Below are 16,007 nucleotides of genomic sequence, written 5' to 3' on the forward strand. Positions count from 1 at the left end.
GCCATTAAAAATGTTTCAGTATTTCTCACCTGTCTTTCTCCAAATGGATGAAAAGTAGCTTCCAAAAATTAAAACAATTAAATGAAGTCATCTCAATCTTTTGTCAAAGGCCATCTCAAATATGAGGTAGAGTAGTTTCTATAGTGTGGAGTGTCTGTATTATGTAAACTGCTCTTTGTTAGGGCTGCTAGTGTTGTTCACACAGGACAACTATTTCCACATAGCAAATGCAGATTGACACACACATTACTGAATAACGTACAAAGTTGTCCATCTGATGGTTTGCAAAAAACAATGTACAAAAGAGCACAATTGAGTTAATAAGATAGCTATCTAGGGTATCAGAGAGGATCTAAAGATTATTTTCCAAGGAAGTTTTCTTTATACATTTATATGCTGTTTTTCTTCACTTTCTAACCTTCAGACCAAATCTGTACTTCATTTCTGAAAGGACACAAATGTGAGCAGAAAAGACTACGAATTGCTAAAATTTTCAATGTCCAGTTGCCACTGATGGAAGCTACTGGATGGAGGGGAGGGGAGCGTCTCAAAAAGTTCATTATCCCCCAATTTCCAGAACTCTGCCAATGTGGAAGCCTTCCCCACATTCTGGAAAGATATTACACAAGGAATGCACCAACATTTTGAAAAATCTGTGGCCCATTAGTTTGATCCACCACTACCAGGGGTTGTTTAGTAGAAAAATAGGTGGTGGAGCTCATCTAGGGATTGTTACACAGCTGCACATACTGTTCAATGGACAAGGTGGGAAGCAGGAGGTGGAACTCTCAGAAAGGTTTAGGAGCTGCACTTCTGTGAGCGCCCGCTGAATCCGAGGCCTGACCATTACTATATTGTATTTTTGACAAAAGCTTTTACATCTTCTATCAGTTGAACCATTGTAACAAACCTCTGTAAGTACTATGGCAGCTGCCCTTGTTCTCAGCTCCTAGACAAGAAGTGGTGATCTGAAGTCTTTTCCCTAAGATTTAGTGGGGAAGGCCTGCAGTGATGTAAGAAATATCAGGGAGGGTGTGTTTGTGTGCAAAGGCTTAGATCCACCTGAAATCTCCACTGATAGCAAGAATTTCCATCAGCACAGCCTGAGTTTCTCAGTTTCCCCTGCTGCCCCAGGAGATAATGGAACATCAAGCCCAGTCATGTGTGTACATTGGAGGTTTGCTGCTGAACCGGGAAATCTGCAGAAGGGCCCATATGTAATCTTAGTGATTTTATTTTTGGAGTTTGGTGTCAGAGAACACTGATGACACTGAGCTATACATTTCTTTAGTTAAGCCTTCAAAAGCAGCTGTCTCCCTCCTAGCCAGTGTTTGACAGCTGTGATCAAGTGGCAGAAAGAAGTTAATGGTCAGTAGGTTCAGGACAAACAAAAAGGAAATACTACTTTACAGAGACAATGATTAAAATGTGAAATTTGCTGCCAGAGAATATAGTGATAGCCAAAGGAATAAACAGCTTTAAAAGACAGATTCATGGAAGAGAAGTCTTATCAGTGGCTACCAGCCATGGTGACTGAGGGGGATCTCCACATTCAGAGGCACTAATCCTCTGGATCTCAGGGCCAGGAGGCAACATCAGGGGAAGGCCTTGACCTTTGCCCTGTTGTTGGTCATCCAGAGGAACTGGGTGGCCACCTTTTGAGACAGGATGCTGGACTAGATGGACCATTGGTCTGATCTAGCAGCGCTCTTCTTATGTTCTTAAAACATCTGAAGCTGACTCCACACAAGACCTGAACTGGCATGGGTCAGCTAGGGCAGTGGCCCCCAACCTTTTTGGCACCAGGGACCGGTTTTGTGGAAGACAATTTTTCTACGGACCAGTGGGGGTGCTGGGGTTTTTGCTGCCCCCACACCCAATCCCTGCCCCCCCATGGGGGTCTTTAAATGAGGAATAGGTGAAGTTCTCTGCCTCACTCTGTGGCCCAATTGCTAACAGGCCATGGATCGGTACCAGTCCGTGGCCCGGGGGTTGGGGAACCCTGAGCTAGGGGGAACTCCCATATTCCAATCAGTGTGTATAAATTTTGATTTGTAATATGCTGTTTTGTTCCTTAAAAGAATGATTCAGAGAAAACTGAAGCAAAATTAATAGAATGGACATGCCTGGAGTATTCCATCAACATCTTTCTCTGGTAATTATAAACTGGCCAGTTTATTTGAATTCATAAATTCACAGAAATGTATTTTAATTTAGCTAGAAATTCTGTTTGTCAAAACTGGAATTTTTGTTTTGTGCTTAAAAAAAGTACGTAGATGTCAGATTAGCTTAGGTTAATCTGACATTTACTTTATCTCATTACATATACTAAACCCATTTTCACTATATTTTAATATTGAATCGCACTGCTACAGGACCAACCCTAAATCAGACTTTTCCCTGCAGCCGCTGTGGCCGGACCTGCCTGTCCCACATTGGTCTTGTCAGCCACCAGCGAGCCTGCAGCAAACGTGGACTATTGCACCCTTCTTAAATCTTCGTGCGCGAAGCCAAGCCGAGAGAGAGAGAGAGAGAGAGAGAGATTTTAATGTATTTTTTTCTAATGGCAAACTAGAATAATGTTTATAATGTATGTTACGTGTTAAAAAGTAAATTAGGTGGACAGGAACATCACTAGGAAAAACATGTCCTTTGCTTAAGCAATAGAGTAATTAACAAACAGCTTTTGTAAGCAGACTTGTAAGCAATAGAGTAATTAACAAACAGGTTTTGTTACCTTTTATTGGTCCCCCACACAAATGCTATCCAGACCAAATGTTCTTTCAATTTTATAATTTTGCCACTGGATTCTAATTTTGTACCACTTTGCAATCTTAACCACTGCCCACCAGCTATATGTAGCTCTGCTCACTGTACCCCATTCCATTGTCTGAAAAAGTATGCATGCATAGGAAAGCTTACATTCAATTTCTGAATAAAACTTTGTTGGTCTTAAAAGGTGCTACTGGACTCCTACTTTGTTTAAACACTCGATTTCTGCAGGCGGTTTATTTATGAAAGTTACAATGTCATAATTTATGCTCATTCTATTCGTATAATTATTTCAGACATAAAACCTGCTCTGGTTGACTCATGCAGAGACGAGGGAAATCAAACATAATGGGCAAGTGGATTGTCTATGTCATGGCGTATGCCCTGCGTCCCAAACATTGCGAAATTAAAATCTACACACAGATCGCCTCTTTTCTTACTTCAATGAGTTGTGGAACTATTACCTCACCTGCTATAAAATACTCTGTAAAAATCATCATGCACGACCCTTCGACCCTTCTCCTCCCAACCCAGCCCTTTTCCTCCTCCCGTGTTCATTGGGAAACGTCCTTCTCTTTCATTTTGCACCGCGACGAGTGACAAGTTTCTGCTTGGACTGAAGCAAAAATGCAGAACTTCAAACAAAACATTGCTCCATCCTTCAACGGGTTGCTTACGGCGAAAGGGGAAGCGAATCCGGAATGCCCCTTTCGTTAACTGAACTTCCTGCCTCTCCATCCCCCGGGCCCGCACGGAGTCTTACAGCTGTCCCCACCCGTCAAACCAAGAGCGGTCGCAGAGAGCTCCTAACCCCGCCTCCCCCTCGTGCTTCTGCTTCCCCTTCCTCTGCCGGACGTCCTTTTGTCTCTGCATAGCGCCGCTTCCCGAGAGGGTATAAAAGAAAAGGGGCGAAACCAGCGAAGCTTCTTTGCGAGCCTCGTGAATCTTCTCCCGGGGCCGTCCTGGTAAGCACCACTGGGGGGGGGGGGGTCATTCACTTGCGACTTGAGCCAGCCCAGAAGTTGCGGCCCAACAAGCCCCGCCGCACCGCGTTCCTTCCCCTTGCCTGGTGCGAAGCTCTGTCTCACGGAGCCTGCTAGAAGTCTCAGTCCCCAGCTGCGCCTTCTACCCAAGGCGGTGCTTCGAGCAGCCGGCGGGCTCTTCAGGCGCTACGTTCCCCAACTCCTGTTCTGATTTTCTCGTCAACCAGAGCGGCCTCAAGTGGCAGCAGCAAGCCAAACCTTCTATGGCTCAGCATCTTGGAGTTAGAGCCAGGTGGGCAGCTGTGTTGGTCTGAAGCAATGGAACAAAGTTCAGTAGCATCTTTAAGCAACAAAGTTTTATTCAGAATGTAAACTTTGGTATGCGTGCATACTTCATCTGACAATGAAACGGGATACAGTGAGCAGTGTTACATATAGCTGGTGGGCAGTGGTTAAGAATGCAAAGTAGTACAAAGTTAGAATCCAGTGGCAAAACGATAAAACTAACAAACTGAAAGAACATTTGGTCTGCAAAGTATTTGCATGGGAAAACAACAAAGGCAATAACATAACAGAATTGGAAAATGATGGTGAGAATGTCACAAGGCAATAAATGCAGTCTGTTAATTGCACTATTGCTCCTTCAATTTGTTAATTTTACTGTTTTGCCATTGGATCCTAACTTTGTACTACTTTACATTGTTAATGGATACTCAGTACAGATTAGAAAAAATAACAAAAAACCAAGTAGCACAGCTTATATTCTTAAAGATACATTACCAATATATAGTCAACATAACAAAAGTCAAAGTGAAAAGTCTTGTAGGTTAAGACCTCAATTTCCATTGATCCTTGACGTGAATCCAGGGAAAGAGACCATCAACGTGGCAACGTAGCAGAACAATAGTCCACAATACTGGTTTCGGATATACCTTTCTCAATTGTAGACTTTAACAGCAGTAAATGCTTCCCAATACCACAAATTATTCACAAGTGGGGACACTAGTACAAATAATTGTTTACAGGCATGCCTTCTGACATTCACATTACTGGTAATGTTCCTAACGTCCTCCTTACATTCACATTACTGGTAATGTCACAAGGCAATAAATGCAGTCTGTTAATTGCACTATTGCTCTTTCAATTTGTTAATTTTACTGTTTTGTCATTGGATCCTAACTTTGTACTACTTTGCATTCTTAACCACTGCCTATTAGCTATATGTAGCACTGCTCACTGTACCCCATTTCATTGTCTGATGAAGCATGCATAAATACAAAAGCTTGCATTCTGAATAAAACTTATTGCTCTTAAAGGTGCTACTGGACTCCAGCTTTCTTCAGCATCTTGGAGTGTTATCCAGGCCAGCCCAGTGTCACTGACATCAGGATTGCTGCTTTTTCTCATGGTAGCCTGGCTGAAGTTGCTCTTCTGTTGGTATTGCTTTTGTACCAAAGATGCAGGGGCGGGTATTTTCAGTGTGGTGATTCCCCAGGATTAGGGCTGCCTTTCTCATGGAAGCCTGAACTCTCACCTAGCTGTAATTGCGAGTCAATGCAAGAGTTGTTTTTAATGTATGCCAGAGTAGTCCAGGGCACAGACTTAAGGGGCCAGGCCATGTAGGGCTTTGCAAGTAAGGGCAATGAGTTTGTGCTAAACCTCTGAGCAAACAGAAGAACAGTACAGGGATCTGAGAACAGAAGTGGCTTGGTCAGAGGTGATTTTGGTGGCATAGTTCTAGATAGAGGGAAGCTGCACTAGACAAGGTGGGAGATGACTGACATGTGTCCCAATGTTTTCACTAAGGGGGCAACTTGGCAATAAGCTGATACAGCAAGCTAAGTAAAGGAAGGAATCTAATATGAAGCCAGGAGGATTCATCTGATCAACAGGGTAGACAGTGGACAGAGAGACTAAACAAAGAGAAGGCTGCTTGGGAAAAAAAGATGAGAATTTGATTCTTTCAGTTTGAAGCAACAATTAATTACTGGATTTGCAGGATTAGATGGCGGGACCAGCTTGTGAGGGAGACATGTGGGGCTGAATGTCACCAGAGTACAGCTGGTACTTGAAAGTTATGGGGACTGATGGAGGTCAACCAACAGCAGAGTGTAAGAATAACTGATGACCAAAGACCTTTGTAGGGCCCTAGCAGAGAGGGAGAAAGTAGCAGGGAAGCTGTTCTTTGTGGAAACACTAGATGACCAATTTGAGGGTAAGGTCAGATCTGGCAAAGGACAGAGTCCTGGAAACCAAGGATGTGTTGGTCTTAAGAGCAGGGCCATAGCCACAGAGGGGCCTGTGGGGGCACTGCAGGGCACAGCCTGCTTTTTATTTTTTTGTCATGGCTGAGCTGGTGAAGTGTTATCAACAGCAGCCAGAGCTGGGAGAGCTGAGCAGGGCACAGTGCAGTGCAACAGCAAAAGCAGCAGGTGGAAAGGAGGGAGGGGGAGAAGCAGGAGGTGGAGGAAGCTGTGTGGAATGGGCCAGGGAGGGGGGAACAAATGGAGCTGCTGGCTGCAAAGTGACAGGTTGGGGTGGGGGAGAGGGAGGTGGAAGGAATCCCCCCTGCTTGCATTCAAGGTGCATTCTCTTCTTGACTCCACAGTTTTAGTGTTGGCTGCCTCAACCTGGCCACTTTCAGAGCCTCCAACTTTTGCCCCTACTCCAGAAAGCTTCCGAGAAGTGGCAAGCCCCACTGTGGATGGGAAAGGGTGCTCCCCAATTTTTAAAAAAGCCATGACTTTTAAAATCCTGGCTGCGGCCCTGCTTAAATGTGCCATCAGACTCAAACTTTGTTTGGGATGTATCAAAAGCAGCAGAGAGGTCTGCCAGTGAGGAGGTGGTAGTTTCCATTGAGTGCACTCACCAGAATCATTGGCAAAGTCAGGCTATAGAGGGACAGGAGAGGAATCTGGGGAAAGAAACAGCCAAGTGGCAAATTTGAATTACCTCGAGTATAATTATACTCGAGTATAAGCCGACCCGAATATAAGCCGAGGCTTCTAATTTTACCCCAAAAATCTGGGAAAACTTATTGACTCTAGTATAAGCCGAGGGCGCAGCAGTTACTGGTAAATTACAAAATTAAAATACTGGTAGATACCAATAAAACGGCATTAATTGAGGCTGTAAACTATTGTTCTGCAAGTAGAAAAGAGGGTCAACCTAAACAATATGGTATCAACAATATAAACAACCCCGCCGTGGTCCGGGGAGGGAGATTCCCTTACCGGCCCTCGACGGTGTGCCTCTGTCAGCGGCGCACAGGGTTAGGAGCCTGGGGGTGCTACTGGAGCCTACCCTAACTATGGAGGCCCAGATAGCAGCCACTGCCAAGTCCGCATTTTTTCATCTTAGGCGGGCAAGGCAGTTGGCCCCTTTCCTGGAGGGCGACGACCTGGCAACAGTGATCCATGCAACGGTCACCTCGAGGCTGAATTACTGCAATGCCCTCTACATGGGGCTGCCCTTGTGCCGAACCCGGAAGTTGCAGCTAGTGCAGAATGCTGCTGCCCAGCTGTTGTTAGGGCTCCCTAGACGGGAGCACATCCAGCCGGGACTTCGGGGACTGCACTGGCTGCCAATAACATACCGAGTTCGGTACAAGGTGCTGGTTATGACCTTTAAAGCCCTTTATGGTCAGGGACCTGCCTACCTTAGGGACCGTCTCTCCCCACATGTCCCCCAGAGAGTGCTGAGGTCGGGGTCTCAGAACCTCCTTACAATCCCTGGGCCAAAGGAGGCCCGTCTGAAAGCGACCAGAGACAGGGCCTTCTCGATTGCAGCTCCCTGTTGGTGGAATCAGCTCCCGGAGGAGGTGAGGGCCCTGCGGAGCCTTGAACAGTTCCGCAGGGCCTGTAAAACAACCCTCTTCCAGTTGGCATATAATTAACTGTGAGCAGAATGCCTGAATATTAAATCTTAAACATCAGATTACTGAATATTGGAGATTTGAAGGACTGATTTAAAGAATAGTAGCATAGTGTATATCGATGTGAGTTTTATGTATTTTTAGGTTTTTATGTATTTTATTGTATAATTTTAATCGTATTTAAATCGACCTCTGTTAGCTTTTATTGTTGTAAGCCGCCCTGAGCCCACCTCGGTGGGGTAGGGCGGGATATAAATCGAATAAAGTAAAGTAAAGTACATTTAAATTATTAATAAACTTTGTGTGACTCTTAGTTATCTACTCTGTAGAACAGCAACAACAGCCACAGTTGTTCTGAGACCACAGAATGCTTATTTAAGAATGGATATGACCCTCTGTTCTAAACTAGACCATCTAGCCCAACATCTGTCTGGAAGCTGCTCTACTTCAGTCACAAACCCTCTCAAAAGCAGTCAAGTAGCACCTTTAAAAACAACAAAGTTTTATTCAGGACGTAAGCTTTTGTGTGCTCTAAGCACACTTCATCAGACAATAGGATGGAATGGGAAGCAGTCATAAATATAGAGAAAGTGGGCAATGGATCAGCATGCAAAATCATGGAGATGTCCCCCAAAACAGCACAGACACCGATTTAAAAGCAAGAGTTTAGTTCCATCTTTAAAATTACCAGATTTGGGCTGAACCAAAGGGTTTTTTTGAGCCACAGGCCCAGTGGGCTCTTAGAGCAAAAGTTTATGCTTCAAATCTGGTAGTCTGAAAGGCGTCGCAGGACACTGTTTCTTTCGGCTGCCACAGGCGAAGGAAGCTGGAATTTCCAAGCGGCAGGCAGGCAGCTGAAAGCCAAACACCCCCAGGAGTTCCTTCCTTCGGCAAGCCGACCCGACAGAGAAAGCGTGGCCTTTATTCCTCCGACTTCTGCCGAGCCGCTTCAGAGGGAGTCAAGGACCCAACAATTAACCCCTTGCTTCCCGGAGAAGGGCCGTCGCCTCCAGCCACCTCTCTCCAACAAGCAGGCGGCTCAGCGAAAAAGAAAAGTGGGAAACGGACGATCCTCTCGCAAGGGAGATCGAGAGCGACGCGGGAAGCGAGGGAGTGGCGGCTTCATTCTCCTCCCCGGCTTTTGCAACCCTGAGACTGAGAAGTCGCTAGCGGGGGGCTGAAGAAGGGAGGCTGTGTCTGCTTGCAACGAGGAAAGGGGGAAACGTTGAGCCGCGCAGCTCAAAAGCCTGCTGCGGATTCTCGCTCTTTGCCAAGCGCGCCCGGGGAAAAAAAGAACTCGGTGGAACTTCGCTCGAGCGTTGTGCGTCTTGGCGCACGTGGAGAAGAGAAACCAGAAGTGCTGGGCGAAGCGCGCAAGAAGCCGGTGGGGCTCTGGAAGCCTATTCCTCAGGGCCGGAGAAGGGGGAGGGGGACGCGCCCTCCGTGCAGAGTCTCTCCACGCATGTTACCTTTGTGCCTAAAGCTAGGAGCAGAGGGAATGAGGAGGAATGCTGCCTCGGAGAGGGCCGATGCTTGCCTGTTGCACTGATTATTCTTGGCACTGCCGTCCGGCTATCTCCCGCTGGAGCCCCGGGCGTGCCCTTTGGCTGGCCGACCCGCTGGCGGCTTGTTCCCTGCGCTGTTACACGTCCCCCCCAATCTCCTCTCCCTCCTCCTCTCGGCCCGGCCGGATCCGGCTTCCCCACCTCCCCTTCCCAGGAGGCGCCTGCCACAGGCTCTTCGGGGCCGGGCCTGGGAAGTGGCAGCAACACGGCCATTGTTCGGGACCCCCCTTGGCAATGCGGGGGGCCCCCCAGACCTGGGGCGACCCGCCCCCCCCTACGCCACTGGCTGTGGGTATTTGCGGGGAGGTCCCCGCGGGTCAGGCGACTATTTCCTTCAGGCATTGCTACCCCTCGTTGGTAAAAGAGACGAAAATGCCTCTGTGGAGGGGAGGGGGGAAGGGAAGCAGCGTCCCCTGATCTCGCCGGCTGACCGAGGGAAGGGTGGTGGGAAGGGAGCAGCAGCTGGGACTGAGGGAGCCCCGAGCGGCTCTCCCTGCCTGCCCTTCCTGCCACCCAGCCTGTACTCACCACCGCCTCAGCTGGGAATATCCCGCCAGGCCGAGGAGCAGGAAGAGCGCCGGCAGCGGCAGCAACAACAAGAAAGCACGGAGGGCGGAACGGGCCCAGCCGCTGAAAGCGGCCTCTAACCAGGGCGGGAGGCGGCTGTGCGTGAAGCGCCTCACGTCTCGCCTTGCTGTGGAGCAGCCGCGCCTGGTTTGAACCGCTGCTGCTCCCTGCTCTCCCCGCCCGCCTCACGCCCGCCATCTCCCCGCCCGCCTCACGCCCGCCATCTCCCCGCCCGCCTCACGCATGACTCGAGTATAAGCCGAGGAGGGGGGTTTTCTGCCCAAAATTTGGGCAGAAAAACTCGGCTTATACTCGAGTATATACGGTAGGTAGGGGAAAGGTAATAAAGAAGATGATCTAGATTTAAGTGGTAGGTGGGAGGATTAAATGAGGATGATGGGATTCAACACATTGTGAGATGGGAGAATGGGAAGACAGTGGAAAAGGTGGGGAAGCAGGGCAGAGGTTCAAACTATCAGTGAAGTTTTGAGTGGAGAGTAAGGTAATGGGAAGCAAGAAGAGACACTGGGAATTCCTAGTCATTGTGGATCAAAGTTTTGGTCTTTAAAAAGAAGAATTGTGCAGATTTATACCCTGTCCTTCTCTCTGAATCAGAGACTCACAGTGGCTTATAATCTCCCCCCACAACAGACACCCTGTGAGGTGGGTGGGGCTGAGAGGGCTCTCACAGCAGCTGCTCTTTCAAGGACAACCTCTGTGATAGCTATGGCTAACCCAAGGCCATTCCAGCAGGTGCAAGTGGAGGAGTGGGGAATCAAACCTGGTTCTCCCAGATAAGAGTCCACACACTTAACCACTACACCAAACTGGCTTTCAGTTACTTGTCACTTATACAATTTCCCCCATGGTCATTTTATTTCTTTCACTTAACTGAATTCTGTATTCAGGATCCAAAAAAACGTGAAAGCTATTAAGCTGAACCCAAGGGGAATTTATATTTGTGTTTTTATATTTTAGCCAGGATACTTAAACTAGATTGGCTTAGTAGTCAAACATGATTTGTAGTTACCATGTCCTTCCCTGGCTGTCTTATATGACAAGGGCGGAGAAGGAAGAGGCAATACAAGTTTTGTTTATAGTGGAAGTAACTTTTCTATTCAAAGTTGCCTGTGATTGCATGGAAAACTCAAGAAATGGAAAGGGATATATTGCTTTCTGCTGCATGAATGGGCAGTTGCCAGAACTAGAGACAGCTGTATTTGAGAACCATTGTATATTAACCCATTCTACATGGCAAACTAATTTTGAAAGTGCTCCAGGATTGTGAAGTGGCATGGATATTAGGTGCTTGAAGGGGGGAAAAAAGTCCACAGCCACCGTGTAAGTCTTCTGCATGCGCCTAAGGATCTCATTTTGGTCCTAACCCATATATCTCTTCAACGGTTCTAAAACTAATTCCTGTTAGTTTAGTAGCTTTGCAACAGGCAAAAATTCAACAGAAGTTGCTTTTCCCAGAATGAAGATTCAGAGCCTGTAAAGAAGGCAGGTATGCCAATACAAACTCCATAGGAAGTCCTAGGGGTGGCCAACGGTACCTCTCCAGATGGCTTTTTTTGCCTACAACTCTCATCAGCCCCAGCCAGCATGGCCAATGGCTGGGGCTGATGGGAATTGTAGGCAAAAAACATCTGAAGAGCTACCATTGGCCACCCCTGCTATAGGGAACAGGCACTATAAAAATTGAATATAATAAATAAATGTTTTCTGGTTTCTGAATATTCTCTATATATTGTCCACAGGTTTGTGTGCTTTTATCTGTAGTAATGAGAGCTAGAAAGATTGTTTTGTTTTGGGTATTTTGAGCACATGGAGCTGTCCTATTGTGAATAAGACTATTGGTCCATCACTGTCAGTATTGTCCACTTAGACTGGCAGTGGTTCTCCAGGGTCTGAGCTGGAGGTCTATCACATCCCTTGATACCTGATCCTTTAAATGGAGATGCTGTGGACTGAAGCTGGGACCTTCTGCATGCAAAGCAGATGCTCCACTACTGAGCCATGGCCCCTCCCCAATTTTAAAGCTGAGCATCTCGAAGCACAAAACTCTGTACTAGGCACCAGAATTTGCTTTTGTGTGGCAGTCCCATGAGCATACAGAATGCACATTGCAACACTTTTAAAAAAAAGAATTAGATTCACAGCTGTATTTGTTTGCAGAAATAAATGTAATTATACTAACAAATTCTATTTCTTTTTGTCTTGAAGATATGTATGAAATTCATATAGTTCATATAAGCTGTTCTGGCTAGTAACTCCTGCTGGATTTTGCAGTGCTGGGTTCTGCCTCCCTATTGAGGGCATTTGCCATCTGGAGAGTGTAAGAATAGGCTTCTACAATATCTATTAGTTAGTTTGTTTGGCAACTATGCCAAGAGGCTAATTAGATAGAAGGCCTTTGGGGATCAGCTGAGGTTAGAGTCCCAGGTGTTGCTGGTCTTTCCCTATTTTTATCTGCTGTAATATGTGACTGTATCTCTTTGCTGTTGCCTGGATGACAGAGACTGGGTTCCTGCAAAACTTTTTACCTAAAATAATGATCACCTTTGCATGTCAGCTGTTATAAAACATTAGCTACTGAGTTCAAAGTAGACTGAAGGACTATAATGCTAGTTTTGAGGAAGGGATTAAGGCTTCCCATGATCAGTCTTGAATTGATTCTGCTGCCTTGGTAATTTCAATGTAGGACTCACAGGAATGGGGCACATTCAATGGCAGCTTTCTGGCTGGATGCTGCAGTACAACAACCTGTAAGCCATGTACTACCTAGTTTCAGCTGTGCAAATTGGATAGTCCATACTTAATTCCTTGCCTGACCCTACTGCTGTATCTTCTGCAGTGGGGCCAAAGGCCTGAAGTTCATAAAGGCCAACACAGACTGGAAATCTGGGGGTCATAGGTCTCATGCATGTAGAAAGCCAAACCACTGCAAAGTCTCCCCTCTCCCTGAGCCCTCTATTTCATTAGCCCAGTATAGGTGCTGCATGAACTCAACACAATTATCCAGGGCAGTCTAGAATGCTTGCTAAACTCAGGGAATGGATCTGTCCTAAAATTATATTTTTCTGCTAAAAAAAAATACCAAGTAGAGATGTTACATTTCCAGAAATTTTGAAGCCATTGAAAAAATGACTGTTTTCTGGGGGGGAATGGAAATGCTAAGAAAAACTGAAATATAATAATAATAGTAATAATAATATTTAATTTGTATCCTGCCCTCCCTGCCGAAGCAGGCTCAGTGCGGCTCACAACACAGGTTTTTCAACAATTAAAACAATACATATTATACGTACATACATATTAAACTCAAACATAAAATTAATCATCATTGTAATTAAAAAGCATTCTAAGATTAGATTAATATTAAAATCTTGATGTTATACATCGTACAGTATGCAATATGCAATAGTTTATCCTCAAACATAAACCTGTTTTGCTTCTTAAACAATATAAAATGCATTGTTTATAACTTAGTATATATAATTGTATTAATTGGAATATTTATAGGTTTTCTACAAACTAAATAGCAAATACACCCAGTATTAAAGCAAGAGAGCAGCAAATTGTTGCATTTAATGCCATCTTAGCACCATTCACCTATTCCAAAAGAGGATTCCTCCCCCAGTGCTCCCCAGATTTCCTTATTTTTTCCCCACTGGAAAAGCTAAAATAAAGTTCTCGGGGGGGGGGGGGCGGAATCAGTGGGGGGAGAGGAGACGTATATGTGAACATGTAATTCCTCCCCCCCCCCCTTTGATTCTTAGGTCAGGCTGAAACTTATTGTATATGTGGACTGCAGGAGGCTCAGTGGAAGGAGAAAGTGTGTAAGGCTTGTTCTGTGAGTTCTGCTCAAGCTTCTTTGGCTCTAACAAGCTTTAAATCCAGTCCTGATGATAAATCTCTGGCCACAGATATGCATGGTCAAATTATACCCCAGATGTGAATTGTCACACTTTAAACCTTCATTCTTAATTCACACTTTCTTAATATTCTAATTTGCTTATGAGTTCGTTATAGCCATGTCACAAGATGTGGGAGGCCTACTGCATAAATAATGTTTGCTTAATAGAAGCTTATAATAACAAGAAGTTTTCTTTTTGTCTGAATTGACATGTTTTTATGGTTCACAGTATTATGGGTATAGAATACTGCTCTGCATAAAATGTCTGTTCTGTTTATGTGAATAAGAAATAAAAGTCCTCTTTTCTCCTTTCCTTTCTGTAGGATCACATGGCTAGCTGTGATTTACTTTTCAGTCTTGCCTTTTATAAGTCTTTAATAACTTGTTTTTTTTCCTGCTGTCCTAGATCCCTTAACTCACATGACATCAGAATAGCTACCAGTGTATTTTGGAACTTTCACAAGATGTGATACTTATTTCAATTTGTTTATAGACTGGAAGAAATAGGGATACTTCACTGCCTTCAAACAATGGGAAGCATTAACTCCAAAATAAGGTTTCCATTTTCTCCAAGGAACAGTGTGAAAGACCACTATAGAAATGCAGAACAGAAAGCCTTCAATCAAAATTCTGTGCTGGGTGATTTATCATTGGACATAGACGTCAATAGCCATACAGATTCACAGGAAACTGACAGCAGTGATGAGGACACTGGAGACATATTTTACAGGTTTGTGATTCTTCACGCTGAGGATGATATAGATGAAGCTGTTAGAGTCCAGGAGCTGCTGCAAAACCAATTCTGTATTAAACCAGGAATCATCTTTGCTGAAATGCCTAGTGGTAGGCACCTGATGGAAAACTTACAAGTTGCTATGAATGGCTCTGCATGGACAATTATCTTGTTGACAGAAAACTTCCTCAGCGAACTTTGGTGTGAATTCCAGGCTTATGCTTGTCTGTTCAGTTCACTTACCAAGCCGCACAAGAGCAACACAGTCATACCACTCAGGCCACGGAATACTTCACTTCCACTGGAAAAGACTCCTCTTGTTCTCAGTGCCCTTAACGCACTAAAGGAAGATAGTCCTGGTTTTGCTGCACAAGTAAAGAAAATATTCCAGGAGTCTAGCTATAGGCAACAGCAAGCTGTTTGGAAAAATAAAAAGGATAAGGAAGATGTACAAGAGTTGATGGAATGGTGAAGCTGTAGGCAATTTACAGTAAAGCTGAAACAAAAGTCTTTGTAATAATTTGGTCCATTTCTGCTTTGTGGATTATGCTGTGGACATCTCCCAAGAACCGTTTGGGATGGCAATTTCTGATTAGATTCTCTGCAAGGTATTAATTTGTCATCATGTTCTGCTTCTACAACCCTGGCAGAAGATCCTGAGAAGAGTGGGCACAGTTCAGTGGTACTCCTGCTTGTTGTAAATAGGAGGTGCAGGTTTTTGTAGTTTCAGAAAGCTGGGAGATCTGTTTTATTGGACCCAGCGGATGGGGGGAAGTGTGTGTATGTATATGCTTCTCTGAAATTGCTTGTAAAATTGTCTGTTTCCATATTCTATGTGTGTGTATTAGGTTTGCTGTAGCTTTTGTTTATGTGTACCAAGTTATCTGGATTTCCTGAGATTTGGAGAAGTAGTGGGCAGACTCATAGTTTCTCCATGAGATCTTGCACTGTCTTTTTCTTTTCAAGATCCAGTCCTAGAGTGCACCATGTTATATAGGTTAATAAGAACACAGGAGACAAATCTGACAAGTTTATTTAATTGGTAAGCGTGACATTTAATGCCTTCCCACTCTAGTCTGATAGAGTTATCAGAACAGAGGGGGGAGGGAGCTTTATGTCTTTTGGTTTCAATGAGGGCTTGGATAGAGCCATTACCTAACATTTAAGTTCCACTGATGATTGCTAAGAGACATTACTATTCTTCTGTCATAGGTTCCCAAATATTTGCCTCTGTCCACCCATGTATGCCACTTTACACCAAGCCCATAGGACAGAATCATTCTCAGAGTCTAAGCTCGTAACCACATGATGCTTATATCAAGTTGTTGTGTTAGAAAGTGCCATCAAGTTGCATCCAACTACTTTCAATCCACTTTTCAACTGGGTTTTATCCATTCACACAGTGGAGTTGCCACGTCTAACTCAGAAAATACCTGGAGACCTTGGGAGTAGAGCCAGGAGACTTTCCCATTCCCTGAAATAAATAAAAATGCAGCAGTTCCTCTGAATACAGCTTCATTCCCTCATCTCCCAGCAGCTGGCTGCACCTCCACACACACACACACACTCTTTCTCTCTCTCTCTCTCTCTCACA

General features: G+C 45.0%; 1 protein-coding gene across 1 annotated transcript; it reads left to right on the forward strand.

Annotated features, from left to right (window-relative positions):
• Positions 1–3,557: 3,557 nt before the first annotated feature.
• TICAM2 (TIR domain containing adaptor molecule 2) lies at positions 3,558–15,242 on the forward strand. Its single transcript, XM_060235576.1, has 2 exons — positions 3,558–3,737; positions 14,087–15,242. The coding sequence occupies exon 2, from the start codon at positions 14,211–14,213 to the stop codon at positions 14,883–14,885; it is 675 nt and encodes a 224-aa protein (XP_060091559.1). The 5' UTR covers positions 3,558–3,737; positions 14,087–14,210; the 3' UTR covers positions 14,886–15,242.
• The last annotated feature ends 765 nt before the right edge of the window (positions 15,243–16,007 follow it).

This window comes from Heteronotia binoei, chromosome 4, assembly GCF_032191835.1.
Source record: "Heteronotia binoei isolate CCM8104 ecotype False Entrance Well chromosome 4, APGP_CSIRO_Hbin_v1, whole genome shotgun sequence".
Classification (NCBI taxonomy): Eukaryota; Metazoa; Chordata; class Lepidosauria; order Squamata; family Gekkonidae; genus Heteronotia; species Heteronotia binoei.